General features: G+C 40.4%; 1 protein-coding gene across 3 annotated transcripts in view; it reads right to left on the bottom strand.

Moving 5' to 3' along the window:
* Positions 1-17,301, bottom strand: part of KLF12 (KLF transcription factor 12) — a 555,324-nt gene that overhangs the window by 294,863 nt on the left and 243,160 nt on the right. For all 3 annotated transcript variants that reach the window (XM_055426457.2, XM_055426460.2, XM_055426459.2), the window contains one exon: positions 8,036-8,125. In XM_055426457.2, the coding sequence (XP_055282432.1) occupies positions 8,036-8,125 (90 nt within the window). The remainder of the gene's footprint in view (positions 1-8,035; positions 8,126-17,301) is intronic.

Here is a 17,301-nt window from a genome sequence, read left to right as displayed (position 1 = left end):
AAACGTATTGGTTTACTGAGGAAAAAGAAGCTAGATGTGTTGTTGAGTGTGTTTTCCTTTCCTCTAAAGCCACTGAATTCTAATGGAACTGCCAATCTCTAATCTAGGTTCAAGTACAATGAGCGTCCCTTGGACTGCAGGGAGATCAAACCAGTCAATCCTAAAGGAAATCAACCCTGAATATTCATTGGAAGGACTGATGCTAAAGTTCCAATACTTTGGTCACCTTGTGCAAAGAGCCGATTCACCAGAAAAGACTCTGATGCTGGAAATGATTGGGGACAGAAGGAGAAGTGGGAGACAAGAGGATGAGATGGCTGGATGGCATCTTTGATGCCATCAATGGACATGAGTTTGAGCACACTCCGGGACATATTGAAGGATAGGGAAGCTGGCATGCTGCAGTCCATGGGATCACAAAGAGTTTGACACGACTTAGCAACTAAACAGCAACAACACCACTTGCACCTGTTTTCATTTGTTTATTAAACCTAAGGACTGGGGGCTTTTCCAGAAAGGCACCTGTCTCCAAATCCTCTCAATTCTAAAGTATGACAGTGGCTCCCACTTACAACAAAGAGCATCTGCATTGATCACTCTTTGCTGAGCCCTGCCAATCAACTCCTTGTGCAGGGAGGATGAAGAATAACAAGAAACATAAAGCATGAGCTCTGCTCTTAAGGAAGAGGCAACAAAGTCACCTTAATGGCACTAGTCAGTCCTCTGACACAGAAATACCTTCAACACCTTGTTACAGATGTCCTGAAGAACAGTTTACAAAAGCTGCTCCAAAGAAAAGACCATTATTCTCCTTTGTCCTAACTCTAAAATTAGGGCACTCAGGGATCTCTGGTCCAACCAGGGCTGATGTTCTCTGGTAGGAAACCATGGAGGATACAATGAAATGAATCTCTCCTCTGATGCCATACCTGTCCCCTTCCCAGTTCCCAGGCTGTGATATGTATAAAATGGATATGAAAGCCTACTGTTAGCACAGGGAACTCGGTGCTCTGCGGTGACCTAAATGGGAAGGAAATCCAAAAAAGAGGGGATACATGTGTATGTATAGCTGAATCACTTTACTGTATAGTAGAAACTAACACAGCACTATAAAGTGAATATACTCCTTTTTTTTTTTTTTTTTTAATGGCAGAACATCCAATCTCCTCCTCGCTCTCAGCCACACTCATACCATTACCCAGACCACTGGTCAGAATTGCACCTGCCTGGACAAAAGGAGAGAGAGAAGGAGAAACCAAGGGCTCCAACATGCTTGTGAGTGGAAGAAGGACTCTGCTCTACCCCATGGAAGACTCCTCAGGTCTTAGAACAAAAAGAATGAAGGTGACTGAATCAGAAGTGATTCCTGCCTGTCCCCCTCTGACACCTGTGCACTGGCTATGTATCTGTCATATTTTCACTGAGAGCTTTTCTAAAAATTATACTTCAAAGAATTTCAAACATATATACAATCAGGCAGAACAGTTAAACAAGCCCCCTCACACCCCCTGCCCAGCTTCACGAATGATGAAATCGTGACCACTCTTATTACATTCTGTCTCCATTCATCCACCCTCCCATTTTGTTTTGCAGCAATTCCCAGCTGTTGAATCATTTCATCTGTAAAAACATCACAACTATCTTTAAAGTATGCGAACCCAAGAGTTCCTTTTTTAAAAATTGTGGTCAAATACCATTATCACACCAAACGGTGATATCATTTTTGTCTTAAAATAATAATTGATTTCTGCATTCATTCTGTATTTCTACAAGATAAAATCTGATCAGAATTTGAAGCATTTTTCCAAACATGCTTGAATAGAAATTAAAATGAAAAAGAATGCGTCTCATTTGAGATTTACCTTAAATCTTCTCTTAGGTTTATAAACTAAGGCAGATGTTGAAATCTCTACTCAATAACGATAAGAACTGCAGAAATGGAAAGTGAAGCAATGGGGCCCTTTCTAATTCTGTTTTTCCTCAAATGGAGAACATTCCGTGAGCATCCACCGCATGTGGGCAGGCTCCTTCCTGTGAGGCTAGATGGTCTGCTTCACTTCCCAGGTGGGGACGAGACCAGAGACCAAAAGGGCCCACAGAGCAGGCCCCTGGCTAAGGAGGCATCTGAGCTCAGGCCTGTCTCCCTGTAAAGTCAGTGCATTTCTGCTTTCACATACAGGCATTTTCATCTCAGTATCACTTTTAGACTCATAATTAAAAATGCTTTCTCTCATTCCTGCCTGCAATGCAGGAGACTGGGGTTCAGTCCCTGGCTAAGTAAAATCCTCTGGAGAAGGAAATGGCAACCCACACCAGTATTCTTGCCTGGAGAATCCCATGGACAGAGGAAGCCTGTCGGACTACAGTTCATGGGGTCGCAAAGAGTTGGACACCACTGAGCAACTAACAGTTTCACTTTCTTTCACTCCATGCCTGTTACCAGAATTAAAGATGGTCAGGCTGAATTTGGAAGGCCTCATCTCAACAGCCCCACTGCATAGTTGAAGACACAGAGGCCTGGCGGTGGGCAGTTCCTTGCCAATGCCATTCCAGCTGGGGAGCTGAAGGGCCACGAATAAAATCACGTTTTATGTCTTTGAGGTGCTGCCCGTTCTCTGCACACAGCCTTATCTCTGGGTGTAATAGTTCCAGAATTCCTCTTCCTGCTTTAGTCCTGAATATTCAAAGGCTGACAGCATTTGGGAAGCTCTTGTCCCAGAAGAACACAAGCACCAAAGGTCACAGACAAAGTCACCCCACACTCCACGCTGGGCCCCTGGAGTGTATCACAGGAGCACGTGACCTTGCCATGGACCACATAGCAGCATGTGCTGTACTACCAATGAGCCTGGAGAAAACTGAAGTCCCATTTCAGGAGACTGGAATAATGAGCAACCTCAATACAACTAACCACTTTCCTGGTGGCTCAGATGGTAAAGAATCTGTCTGCAATGTAGGAGACCCGTGTTCAATCCCTGGATCGGGAAGATCCCCTGGAGAAAAGCCTGGCTACTCACTCCAGTAATCTTGCCTGGGGAATCCCCATGGACAGAGGAGCCTGGCGGGCTAAAGACCAGAGGGTCGCAAAGAGTCAGATATGACTGAGCAACTAACACTTTCACTTTCAAGAGGGTTCCAAACAGAAGGGAGACATGCAGAAGTGGTTTCAATGAGCCACCCTTATCTATCTAGTTAACATGGCTGCAAGATAAAGACTGGCACCAATGGCAGTCTCCTATTTTCAGTGCTTATCTTTATGTTCCCAATAACCTTACGAAGTAGACGGAGCATGTTTATAACTAGCTGTTGACTGATTTCATATTTTACATTAGGCCAGTTAAAATGCCTGGACGAGCTGCATAGAACATGTATTCACCAAGTGCCAGGAACTATAAGAAAAAGGCAAAAAATAGTTTTTGCTCTTTAAGGGCTTACAATCTAATTGAAGAAATGGGACCACATACACACATCATAAAACTATTAAGGAGATGAGGCAAGGCAGCCAGAACTTTTCCAAGAGTAAACTGAGTGGCCAACCTTGGCCTGTTCCACAATCTTTCTTTAAGCTCTAAAATGAGCTCATCCGGCCCTGAATTCCATGAAGGGGTGGGGGCACATGCAGAAACCAGCTGACAGCTGGAGACCTAAGGGACTATTTATAGCAAGAAAGAGAGAAGGAACAGATGCCTTCATGGCGCCCTGAGACAGGAGGTACACGTACAGCAGCAGATCTTACAATGCTGCCTATAGCCTGAAAGGCAGGTTCACTTTCCTTATCCTAAACACTGATGGAAAAGTCTTAAAACTAGGTTTCCTGAGTGATTACAGAAACCCACCAACACACCAGCTTCAGCCTTTCCATTCACTGCTGTGATGCATAGGCACATTTCTATAATTTTGTTCACTGCAACATCTCGTTTTCAAAAGCCCATAATCTTATGTGTGATGATTTTAATTTCACTAATATATTTACATTTTCTTATGAAGAATCAAACTTCAACCAGACTTTAATACTCAATAAGGAAAGAGTTCTGTAACATGGAAATCACGTTTAGAATCTAGCACTCCTTATCTTAAAATAGTTCTGAGATTCTGAAATTCCACATTATTATCACCCATCCTATCATCCTCAGTGAAATACTTCAGTAAAGGAGCCAAAATTAAAGTTCACAAAAATTGCTGATTTGATCTCTTTAAAGAAAAGTTGACTTAAAAGTATTATAAATGACTAAATACAATTAATTATATTCTATAAATAATCAATCATAATACAATTCATTAAATAGCATGGTGGGCTTCTCTTAAAGTTTTACTGTCAAAGAGAATGCAGTTATATCTGCCATGTATTTAAGAAAAGTCCCAGCTCTCATTCCTGTAACTCTTGTAACCCAGGCATTCGTGTGCCTCCTTCATGAGGATTCAGTGCGGCTGTGGTGCTGTTATTCCTCTGATAGGAACTCTAACTCAGTGTGAAGCCCCAAAGATCTGTTACTTATTTTTATTTTATATTGCACTATATTTACAGTGTTATGTTTGTTTTAGGTGTATAGCAAAGTGATACAGTCATATATATATGAATTAACAAAAGCAGTTCCCGTCTTTTGATGGGGAGCTTGTGGTTTATAATATAAATGGCATTATTTTGAGAGAGGGATAACTTAGGTATGGCATTGGGTTTTTTTTCTTTTTACAGCTTGAGGCAGTTGTAAAATAACTTAATGTAGCTTTTTGCAACTGTGTATTCTATAGTTTTTTTTTTTCATTTGGTGAAATTTTAACTGTTAATGTTTATGGCATTGTGCTTTGTACTATTTATTAAATAAAAATTAAAAAATAAAAAAAAAGAAAAGTCCATATATTAAAAGAATAAATTCAGCTTCTATTCCCCTCCAACATACAAAATCTAAATTAGGGCTAAAATATCAACATCAGTTCCATTCACAAGGAGGAAAATTGATTTTAATGAATTAAGTAAAACCTAGAACTTACAACTTTTCCTGTCCCTATTTGAGGACCAAAAAGTACTTTCTATAAATAATGTGACGCGAGTTTCTTATGCAAGCTGCAAAACCCCTGGGAACATTGGCTTTTGTTTTTTATGTACCTAAATCTTTCATGCAAGTCTTACTTTAAAATTGAAAAATGATAATAAAGGGGAGAGAAGTATCTAGATGTTCTTAAAGATTTCCAAGACTGTGACAAGAGTACACTATCCTGGCTTTGACTAGTAGCCCTGGTAATATATTTTAACTGGTTTTCTGTACATACAGTATATTTTGTGGTTTTCTCCCTTCCTTCAACATGTATGACTTGAACAGATTTGCTGCTATTCAAGTTAAGGAACATATTGTGAAATAAAAGCAACGCTGTGAAATATACTATTTTCTTTTTTCCATCAGGCTGTCTTCTCCAAATGAGATGTTATGGTTTGTATGTTTTGTTAAACGTAGGGCATGTAGAAATGTATTTTATTAAACTATTGACTATGCCAAAGCCTTTGACTATGTGGATCACAATAAACTGTGGAAAATTCTGAAAGAGATGGGAATACCAGACCACCAGACCTGCCTCTTGAGAAACCTATATGCTGGTCAGGAAGCAACAGTTAAAACTGGACATGGAACAACAGACTGGTTCCAAATAGGAAAAGGAGTACATCAAGGCTGCATATTGTCACCCTGCTTATTTAACTTATATGCAGAGCACATCATGAAAAACGCTTGGCTGGAAGAAGCACAAGCTGTAATCAAGACTGCCGGCAGAAATATCAACAACCTCAGATATGCAGATGACACCACCCTTATGGCAGAAAGTGAAGAGGAACTAAAAAGCCTCTTAATGAAAGTGAAAGAGGAGAGTGAAAAAGTTGGCTTGAAGCTCAACATTCAGAAAACAAAGATCATGGCATCTGGTCCCATCACTTCATGGGAAATAGATGGGGAAACAGTGTCAGACTTTATTTTGGGGGGCTCCAAAATCACTGAAGATGGTGATGAAATTAAAAGACGCTTAAAAGCCATGAAATTAAAAGACGCTTACTCCTTGGAAGGAAAGCTATGACCAACTTAGATAGCATATGAGAAAGCAGAGACATTACTTTGCCAACAAAGGTCACTCTGGTCAAGGCTATGGTTTTTCCAGTGGTCATGTATGGATGTGAGAGTTGGACTGTGAAGAAAGCTGAGCGCCGAAGAATTGATGCTTTTGAACTGTGGTGTTGGAGAAGACTCAACCAGTCCATCCTAAGGGAGATCAGTCCTGGGTGTTCATTGGAAGGACTGATGCTAAAGCTGAAACTCCAGTACTTTGGCCACCTCATGCGAAGAGTTGACTCACTGGAAAAGACCCTGATGCTGGGAGGGATTGGGGGCAGGAGGAGAAGGGGACAACAGAGGATGAGATGGTTGGATGGCACTACCAACTCGATGGACATGAGTTTGAGTGAACTCCAGGAGTTGGTGATGGATAGGGAGGCCTGGAGTGCTGTGATTCACAGGGTCGCAGAGTCGGACACAACTGAGCAACTGAACTGAACTGATGCTAATGCATTTAGATTAAGAAAACAGAACTGTGAAAAAATAAAACACATTCTATTGTTATTGTGGTTAACCTAAACAATAAAGGTTAAAACACTATTTGGAGGATTTAACTTGCTGAGTGTCAGGCTAGAAAATCCAGGTGAACACATGACTTTTCCTGAAGGTTTGTTTAAAAATAGAAAACAATTATTAATAACTGATATATTGTCTCTTCTTTTGCGATGGCCTACTGCTTAAATCTCTGGGCATCAGTCATTACATCACATAGAGAACTGTGGGGATGTATTTTCGGTTGACATATTCCACAATGCTGATTTCAGAGCTCCCCAGTCTACACTGAACATAAAGATGAAATGAAATCCTCTACATGATGGGAGTCTGTTTCAGACACTGACTTATATAGAAGAGAGATATATTATGAAATGCCACACAGCCTGGCACTTAGTGCTCAAGAATGGGGCGTTACTGGAGGACCCTCTAAATGCAACCATCAAGATCCTTGTCCTTGACTGTCCTCATTATGAAATCCTTTTGCTACATCAATATCCTAACCTTCTGAAAGGAGTCCCAGAAGAACTCATGCACACTGATTTTTTTTAACTATGAGATTTTACTCACACTTAAATTATCTTTTGATTGTTCAATTATAAAACATTGCTAAGGTTTTGCTTTGATCTTGATTTGAATAAAGGATACATAAATAAGATTAAGATTACATATTTAACTGACGTCCTTTTTTTTTTTTTTTTTTGGTCATGAGTACTTGCTCTGTAATGCTGTAATAAGATAGGTAGATGGTGCTTTCTTCCTTAAACATAAAAGGTGGTCAGCCACACATTGCCCTGAGGATGGTTTTTACAAGCGAACCTGTTTATATAAATGTTAACAATTATAAAATCGCCCACATCCTTATTAAAAAAAAAAAAGCTAGCTCTGCTCTTAAATCTTCATACCCTCAGTAGCCATAAACTGTCATTTGGCTACGTTATTGTTCAACAAGCTTTCTTTTGCTTTTATGTGCTTTCGAACTCACTGACCTAAATTCATCAACTCTAAGAAAGGGTAAACACAAATGTCAAAAAAGAAGTCCATCCAACAAACAGTAAACCTTCCCCTACCTGTACTCTGCAATTTCCTAACTTGGTAAGAACCCATCTATATTGACGCTGAGGTTATATTTTCATCTTAATTTTTTAACACTTCCCCCGTGTTCTGAATTGTTATAGCTTTCCAAAATATGCATCCATTTAAATAAAGCCATATGGTCACTATGTCTTCCTAAATTTAGGAAGCTATGTTTTGTACGTTAGTAACGTTTTGAGGTTGCAAATGGGTAAGTATCACCCTCCATCTCAGAGGATTGTTACTCAAGAGACAAAAGCTGAAGCAAGTGAAAAATCAGAAGTGTTCTGCAAACCTCAGAACACTCTGGACATGAATGCCTGCCAGGGTCTGAGAGAAAAGGGGTTGGGGCATCGTCGGAAACTTTCGCTTACCCCTTGCTCAGATTCCAAAAGCTCTGTTTTGACTCTGACTGCCGGCATCCCATCAAGCATTAACATTCTGTTCTCGAAGGTGTTGATATTCTGAGAATAAAAAAGGGAGAGAGGGAATTTAAGCTACAAAGCCTTCAGCGGAGGACATCTGGTAGAACCTGCCACCAAGGTAGCACATTTAGTACTGCTAACCTAATTTTTTAACAATATAGTATAATTAAATGAGAATACCCGCACACCAATTATCCCCCCATTCTGAACTGTCATTAGAAATAATGACCAAGAACTTGAATTAATCAGTCTGATTCTCTGACCTCTGGGTTGCAGGTCAGATGGTAATAAACTGGAGTACGGAAACCTTACATTAATTTATATGGGGCCGGAATAATTCATCAAGCTTTTGCAAATAGTGGAAGGAAATACAAGGCAAGTTCCTTTATTCCTTTAGCTTTGGAGGTTGCACTGCATACAGAAACCCATAAAAAAGAAAACAGATCACAATAATTTATATACTCTCATATTCCTGTCAAAGTCTAAATAATTTTAAAAGCAAGAAACTATAATACTAGACAGTTAATTCTGGTATTGTGGCATACCTGACTTAATGAAAATTTCTACCTATCAACCTCAAACATCTTCGAAAACAACTAACGTAAGTCTTGGATTAAGAATGCATTCTTAAGATGAAATCATAATCAAAGAATAAACAACAATTTGTTTTCTGTTCTGGTATATGTCTGGCTCCATTTACCACCTCTTGAAAGGAAAACCTTACTTCTATGTGATTCAATAGAATTTCCAACAACATTTATAAAAAGATTAAATCAAAGTTGTCTTTGACTAATTTCCACGACTTTGGGGATTTTCTGAAATCAATAACCTAGGAAGGGAGTCATAAAGCTACACATCAGTGTTTGCTTCAGGCCAAAATCAGGCTGTTTTAAAATATGTTGAGAATGCCAACTTTACTCTCAAATACTGACTGAACCCAGAAATTAAAATCACTCAGTCTGACTGAATTTTTAGGATAGTTTCTTTGCTCGGTTATAGAATGTAACCATGACACTTAAGTGGTCTTACTAAAAGAAAAAAGACATTTTCTAAATGTTTGCCTACATGGTGACAAAGGTTAAAATCACTTCTAAACCATGAAGTTTTCCCCATTCATGGAGTTGCTTTTCTCCCCAGCAGACAGTTAAATAAAAACTCCCACTTCAACACATCATAAATTAAGTGCTTTTATTACCAAATAATACCAACAGAGCGCAGCATGGTGAAGCTCTAATTATTTCTCCCATTTCTTGACTCTCTTTTTTGTTTAACAAAAATACTCTAAGAAATAAAATGTATGGAGCCACTCATGACAAATATTTGCTCAGAGAAACCAACAGCAAGAAGAAAAAGCAAATTTACACTAAAGCTAACTAATGAGTATTCAGAAATTCCATACTACCTAGTTTGTTAGGGAATAAAAAGAAAATTACTGTCATGTTTTTCTCTTAGAAAAGTACAATATTATTAACACTGATAGGATACTTTTTTTAATGTTTGCTTTTGATTTGTTCGTATCTTGGAGGGATTTTCACACCCTCACGGCTTAGAATAGGAGGAAGTCTGGTGTTTAACTGGTGAGCTCAGTGCATTTGTTCCAAGCTTAAAATCCTTTCAGGGAGACTGATGGATTGCTTACACATCAGGCATGGACCTCAAATCCCAATGGGGCACCTGCTTTCACGGTTGGAAGTGACCAGCTGGGCTTGCCCCCTCTCAGCCTCAGGGAAGCCTAGGAAGGAGGTACCCAACCCTCAAGTGCCCAGTCCTTCACAGCAGCCAGGAATTCGCCCTAACAAAGCCTCTGGGAGGCTGTTTGGCTGGTAGACAATGAAGGATGAGTTGATATAGTTTCCTACCCCAGAGGAGGTCTTCCCCAGGTGGAAAGGGAAGAAGATGCCTTGCAAAGAAAGGGGAAAGACAAAGAACGATTCTGGAAAGGCAGGTTTAACGAACTGTTAGAATCTGATTAGAGGCTAATGTCCCTTTTAGTGCTTTGTACCAATTTACAGCTGATATACTTCAGCTGTTTTCCTGGCTGGCTGTGATCATCAACTCATTCTTTTTTTAAAAAAAAAAGGCAAGCTAACCAGAGCCTTTGAAGTTAAAAACAGATAAATCATAAAAACCTGAGTGGGTTCATATTCCATTGAGTACATTTAAATATCACCGCACTTGCAATATCATTTCTATTGCTGTTGTTGCACTCAAATAATTCTAGATGTGTTAAAGACACGATTACATGTCAGTTTCATGTAAAAGTCAACACAAACCCAATACGTTTTCCAAAAAAACTTTCTTTTTAAATAAAGTTTGCCCTGCAAATATTTATCTTCCCCTGGTTTTTCCAGGATCAGCCAAAGCACAGCCATAATAAACATCATAAATAACACGGTTCACAGCTAAGGAATCAATCTTTAAGAAACTCTTGCAACTAGTACAGATTCAATCTGTATATATGCCTGAAACTTATACTAGACACACATGAAGGATATTAATCTCTGCATTCATGATTCTAACCTTGTTTAGCATAAAGAGAAACACTCATATTCCGTGCATCACACCATATTCCAGACCATCCAACAAGGTGTATGGTTTTTATAAAGCAAGTGATAATTTCACAGCATTACGAGTATAGTCCTTGGAAGAAAACACAATAGATTTACCTATCTAAGCTAAAATCAGATACATACAGTCTCAATTGACTGCAGACTTCAAATATGTAACAAACTGTAATAATTTGAAATGGCTGTCAAACATATCTTGCCGTGATCTTGATCAAAATGCATTTACAGGAGAATCCAATTGCCCGATTGAGTCCCCAGAGGAAAATAAAATTACAGTCATCAATTTTAGTAACATGTTACTCTTTATGTTGTGACAAACTTTGTGATATTATACAACCCTATATAATTTATGTGCATGTGTTTATATTCATGCACACATCCATATACCTATGCTACTTATTTCATATGCATAAACTGTATCAATTACAGCCAAATTTACCATCAGATTAGCTGCCTGTGGATCAGTTACATGTGCACTGGATCAGAGGTACTCTGGACATTCGTACTTGCCAAATAAGATTTGGTGCTTAGCAGTCCAGCTGATACTAATTCTCCCAATCAAAGGAGGTATAAAACAACTGTGCTCAATCCTGGCATCTCATAGTATTCTGAACGGAACATGGAGGAAGGAGAAAAAAATGATGCTCACTGATAATCTCCCATAAAAAACAGAGAACAAGGATGACTTTCCAAGTCAACTACTACAATCTGGAATGGTAGACTGGAATCCTCCAATTCTCAGAATGTAGGTCCCCTCCTCTCCCTCCTCCAGAATATGGGTTATCCAGTTTGCACAATTTAAGCAATAAAGAACAAACTAGTCAACATTCTATAAATCTAATTTTTAAACCAGGTTTCCCTTCAAAAGCCAAAAATATCTACTGAGATTTGTGATTTCTCAAGATGCAGGATATATTCATTTAAATATGTTTCCATCATGAATCTCCAATGTTTGGCTAAAGGTAATGATGGAACAACAGACTGGTTCCAAGTAGGAAAAGGAGTACGTCAAGGCTGTATATTGTCACCTTGCTTATTTAACTTATATGCAGAGTACATCATGAGGAACGCTGGGCTGGAAGAAGCACAAGCTGGAATCAAGATTGCCAGGAGAAATATCAATAACCTCAGATATGCAGATGATACTACCCTTATGGCAGAAAGTGAAGAGGAACTCAAAAGCCTCTTGATGAAAGTGAAAGAGGAGAGTGAAAAGGTTGGCTTGAAGCTCAACATTCAGAAAACAAAGATCATGGCATCTGGTCCCATCACTTCATGGGAAATAGATGGAAAAACAGTGGAAACAGTGTCAGACTTTATTTTTTTGGGCTCCAAAATCACTGCAGATGCTGATTGCAGCCATGAAATTAAAAGACGCTTCCTCCTTGGAAGGAAAGTCATGACCAACCTTGATAGTATATTAAAAAGCAGAGACATTACTTTGCCAACCAAGGTCCGTCTAGTCAAGGCAATGGTTTTTCCTGTGGTCATGTATGGATGTGAGAGTTGGACTGTGAAGAAAGCTGATCGCCGAAGAATTGATGCTTTTGAACTGTGGTGTTGGAGAAGACTCTTGAGAGTCCCTTATACTGCAAGGAGATCCAACCAGTCCATTCTAGAGGAGATCAATCCTGGGTGTTCATTGGAGGGACTGATGCTAAAGCTGAAACTGCAATACTTTGGCCACCTCATGCGACGAGTTGACTCACTGGAAAAGACTCTGATGCTGGGAAAGGTTGGGGGCGGGAGGAGAAGGGGATGACGGAGAATGAGATGGCTGGATGGCATCATCGACTCTGTGGACATGAGTTTGAGTGTACTCCGGGAGTTGGTGATGGACAGGGAGGCCTGGCATGCTGTAATTCATGGGGTCGCGGAGAGTCGGACACGACTGAGCGACTGAACTGAACTGAACTGAATGAGAAATATGAATCGCCCCCACCCATGCCCATGTTACATTCAACAGTGATCAGAGGGACACAGCAGCAATTCAGGATGCATGCATCAAACTGGTTGAGATACGTTCAGAAAAGATTCTGAAGAGTTTATAATGCAAACATGCGTGCCTGTGTGCTAAGTCGCTTCAGTTGTATATGACTCTTTGAGACCCTGTAGACTGTAGCCAGCCAAGCTCCTCTGTCCACGCGATTCTCCAGGTAAGAACACTGGAGTGGGCTGCCATGCTCTCCTCCAGCAGATCTTTGCAACTAAGGGATGGAATCCGTGACTCTTAGGTCTCCTGCACTGGCAGGCAGGTTCTCTACCACTAGGGCCACCTTGGAAGCCCTAAGGCAAACATACCAAGTGGTGAAAAGCATCACCCTTTGACTACTTTTTTGGGGCTTCCCAGGTGGCTCAGACTGTAAAGAATCTGCCTGCAATGCAGGAAACCTGGGTTCAATCTCTGGGTTGGAAAGATCCCCTAGAGAAGGGAATAGCTACCCAACTCCAGTATTCTGGCCTGGAGAATTCCATAGAAACAGGAGCCTCGGGGCTACAGTCCATGGGGTTGCAAAGAGCCGGACATGACTGTGTGACTTTCACTTTCTATACGAAAAGCAAAAGTATCAGATTATAAGGAAATTAGGCTTTGCTTAAAAACCACTTCATACAAAAGTCAATCACCACCCTTTTTGACTCAATTCTAACATAACAACAAAATCAACAATGGTAACAACTTTTTCAAGCCTTCATGCCATTCAACCAATAGGTCATTTCTTCAGAGAAGACATTAACTATTTTATCCAACTCCAAATTTTGGCTGAAATGCAAGAGAATGAGTGAATTTTTGCTCTTTGTAAGGATCAACACATCTCAGAGATTAGAACAGTCTCCAGTCAAGGCTTCCATTATCTGCTGTTATGCAACAACAGGTAGTATAAAATAACTATCATTTTACTATTATTAATATCTTGGTAACACACACAATGGGCTTTCCCGGTGGCTCAGCCATGAAGAATCTGCCTGCTGAGACTCAGGGACACAGGTTAAAACCCTGGGTTGGGAAGATCCCCTGGAGGAGGGCATGGCAGCCCACTCCAGAAATCTTGCCTGGAGAATCCCATGGACAGAAGGGCCTGGTGGGCTGCAGTTCATGGGGTCACAAAGAGACACAACTAAGCAACTAAACAACAACAAACAAATAATAACACCTACTATTTGCATATCTACCATGGACTAGACGCTGTGCTAAGAGATTTGTACTCATTTAGTCCTTAGAGTAAACCAAGAGGTAAAGACTCTGTTATCGGAAGATGAGGCATTTGAGACACAATGAGGTTAAACTGTCCAAGGTCACACAACTAGCAACTGGTGCAGCTTGATTCCAAATCAAATGAGCCTGCGTCCTAGCGAAGCTCCCATCCACCACACTCCTCTCTCCCTTCCCTTCTTACTCCCTCTTTCTCTGCGCACATATGCTCACAGGCAACCCGCATCAACATGGGAAAAGACACGAGCACCTTACTGAAGGCCCCAAGACAGGAACTCCTGAATCTCCATCAATGGTTCCTCTCAGGCTGAGCTGATTCAGTCACTGAACAAGTGGGATGTGCAACTTCCAATCACCAGCGAGGTATCAACATTTTGGGGAATAACATAAGAATTCAAATAAGTCACTGGTATCAAAGCTATTTCACATTTTCTTCTTTAAATCAATCTTTCAACATTATTTACTTGGCTTCTTACGATTATACATCCCTATCCTAGAAACATCTCATAATTAATTAAGTCAGTCCCATCCTGAATTCAACAGCCAGAAAAATCTGTGGTAATCTCATCTGCTACCTGTTTTGAAAATAATCCTGTCCTCGATGGCTCATTCAATGTTTTCACAATAGTTTCATGTACTTAAGATGATACAGGAACTCCGTCTTCTACCTTTTACATTCAAGAGACATACATTTGGGCCTCACATATAATTTATAATCACTTAAAGTATAAAAGCTTATTTTTCTAAGCTCACATAGCCTCAACACTGGTAAATCAATTTTGCAGTGGGCAAACACATAATCAGAGCACCTCCAATGGTACAAAATAAACACTAGTTCAAACGCAGACTGCCACTCTGGCCCAGACTTTCATGTTTCACTGCTTTGCAGCATGGCAGAGTGGATGTCACATTAATGACCATATTTAACTGGGACCACTAGAAGTCAAACTATAGACACACTGGGACTCACAACTTAAATCCCCTTCAGTGGTTTCAATGATCCATATATACATTTTTCTGAAATATCTGTCTTCAGTCTCAAAAACAAAACCCTTCCATAATCACCTCACACTGAAACATGGAATTGTGTCTTTCTTAAGAACTGGTAAAAACTGCACATGCAATGCAGTAACTTGTATTTTCCTGATAGCAAGAATCACTGTCTTCTATGTTGGTAAAGGGTCGGGAAGACCCCCAGGAGGAGGAGATGGAAACCCCTTCAGCATTATTGCCTGGAGAATCCCATGGACAGAGGAGCCTGGCTACAGTCCACAGGGTCGCAGAGTTGGGCACAAATGAAGTGACTTAGTACACAGCACAAAGTGCTAAATTATTAAAATAATAGATAGTTTCACTGCAATTTTTAGAAATGTCATCCGAGCACTTAATTTCCACCCCAGCATTAATACAGACAGTAATACAACTTATTTTGTCATTCATATTCTGAATTATTTGGTCATGAGTTGACCAATCTCTCCTTAAACATGCAGTGAGGGTCTCTGCTACGGCCAAGTTATTTCATTCTATCCAAGCCGTGTCTGTGAACCATGAGGCACTACAAGAGATAATGGGGCCAAGCCAGGGACCAGAGAATAGAAACAAGGTTAACACTAGGAAAACTGGTGCAACACAACCACAATACAACTGCAGGGTCTCACAATTTCAAAATATAATTGTGTAACAACTATAACACTTACATATACAAAAACAACTATAATAACAAGAAAAAGTACCATTTACTGAGCATTTAGGTACCAAGTGTTTCAGGCGCTTTATATTTGTTATATCATTCATTCATTCAAAAAACAGCGACTACTAGGCACTGTCGAGGTATTTAGGAAACATCAGTGAACAAAGGAAGTTTTATAGAGTTCCATTCTAGTCTTCTAGTCTCCCAACAATTTTTTTTTTTACTATGTGCATATTAGACAAGAAAATTCAGGTTCAGAAAGATTAAGCAATCTGTCCAAGATTACAAAAATGATTACTAATCTATATCTGAGACTAATATCTATTTTCTATTGCTACCCGAGATAGAGATTCTTAACTACTCGGTACTTTGACACTGCCTTCAAAGCTGCATGAGCCCAGCAGTATCTCAGCCACTCTGGCTAATGTCCTGCAGGCTGTTACATCAAAAGGCTGAGAACCAGGACTACAGTGGGAGGAGCAAGGCAAAGGTGGGCTGATCATGGGACACACTGAAGGGAGATGATGTTAGGTCATTCTGAAGAGAGAGAGAGAGAGAGATTGAGAGAGAGAGAGAGAGAGTGTGTGTGTGTGTGTCTGTGTGTGTGTGTCTGTGTCTGTGTGTCTGTGTGTGTGTGTCTGTGTGTGTGTCTGTGTGTGTGTGTGTGTGTCTGTGTGTGTGTGTCTGTGTGTGTGTGTGTGTGTCTGTGTGTGTGTGTCTGTGTGTGTGTGTGTGTGTCTGTGTGTTCAGTCATTCAGCCGTGCCTGAAGATTTACCTTGTTCTAGAACAAGTACCTTGAACCATTCATCCAATGTACCTCTAAACAGTTATCCAACCCTGTTGGCCACCATTCTGCTCAGATTACACCTCAACCAGGCCAAATATGCTGGTCCTCCAAGCCTCTGTATATTCTATTCCATCACTAGCTGACAAATTCTTTATGTGCTATTACACCAGAATGTAAGTTCCAGGATGATCATGACTTTGTCTTTTTGTTCATAAGAATATACCTATCCCCAGTTTTACTGTGTGTCTAACAGGTGGCTCGATGGTAAAGAACCTGGCTGCCAATGCAGGAGATACAAGAGATGTGGGATTCAATCCCTGTGTAAGGAAGATCCTCTGGAGTAAGAAATGGCAACCGACTCCAGTGTTCTTGCCTGGGAAATTCCATGGACAGAGGAGGCTGGGAGCCTAGAGTCCATCGGGTCACAAAGAGTCGGACACAGCTGAGTGACTGAGCACACACCCATACAATACACAGTATGTGCTCAGTAAATGTTTGCTAAGCTAATGAAAAGAATAAATGTAAATAAATCTAAAATCATTTCATGCCCGGAGTTCATCCAACCCAGGTGATAACTGGTTGCTGAGAAACAGATGGGAAGAGGTACATGTGTGCTCAGTCGTGTCTGACTCTTTGCAACTCCATGGACTGCGGCCTGCCAGGCTCCTCCGTCCATGGAATTTTCCAGGCAAGAATACTGGAGTGGGTTGCCATTTCTTTCTCCAGATGGGAAGAGGAGCATAAGCAATGAAGGGCAATGAAATTCACAAAGGATATCGTGTGGCTGGAACATCCTGTGGTTCACTGGAAAAGAAACTAGAGATAAGAGCAGATAAGTACCTTGGTGTTAACTGGCAAATGGTCTTATCAGTTCAGTTCAGTTCAGTCGCTCAGTCGTGTCCGACTCTTTGCGACCTCATGAAACACAGCACACCAGGCCTTCCTGTCCATCACCAACT

The sequence above is a fragment of the Moschus berezovskii genome, chromosome 13 (genome assembly GCF_049115385.1).
Source record: "Moschus berezovskii isolate FMDL1 chromosome 13, NW_MosBer_1.0, whole genome shotgun sequence".
NCBI lineage: Eukaryota > Metazoa > Chordata > Mammalia > Artiodactyla > Moschidae > Moschus > Moschus berezovskii.
Note: the sequence above shows the minus strand (reverse complement) of the source record. Positions and strands in the feature narration are given on the sequence as shown.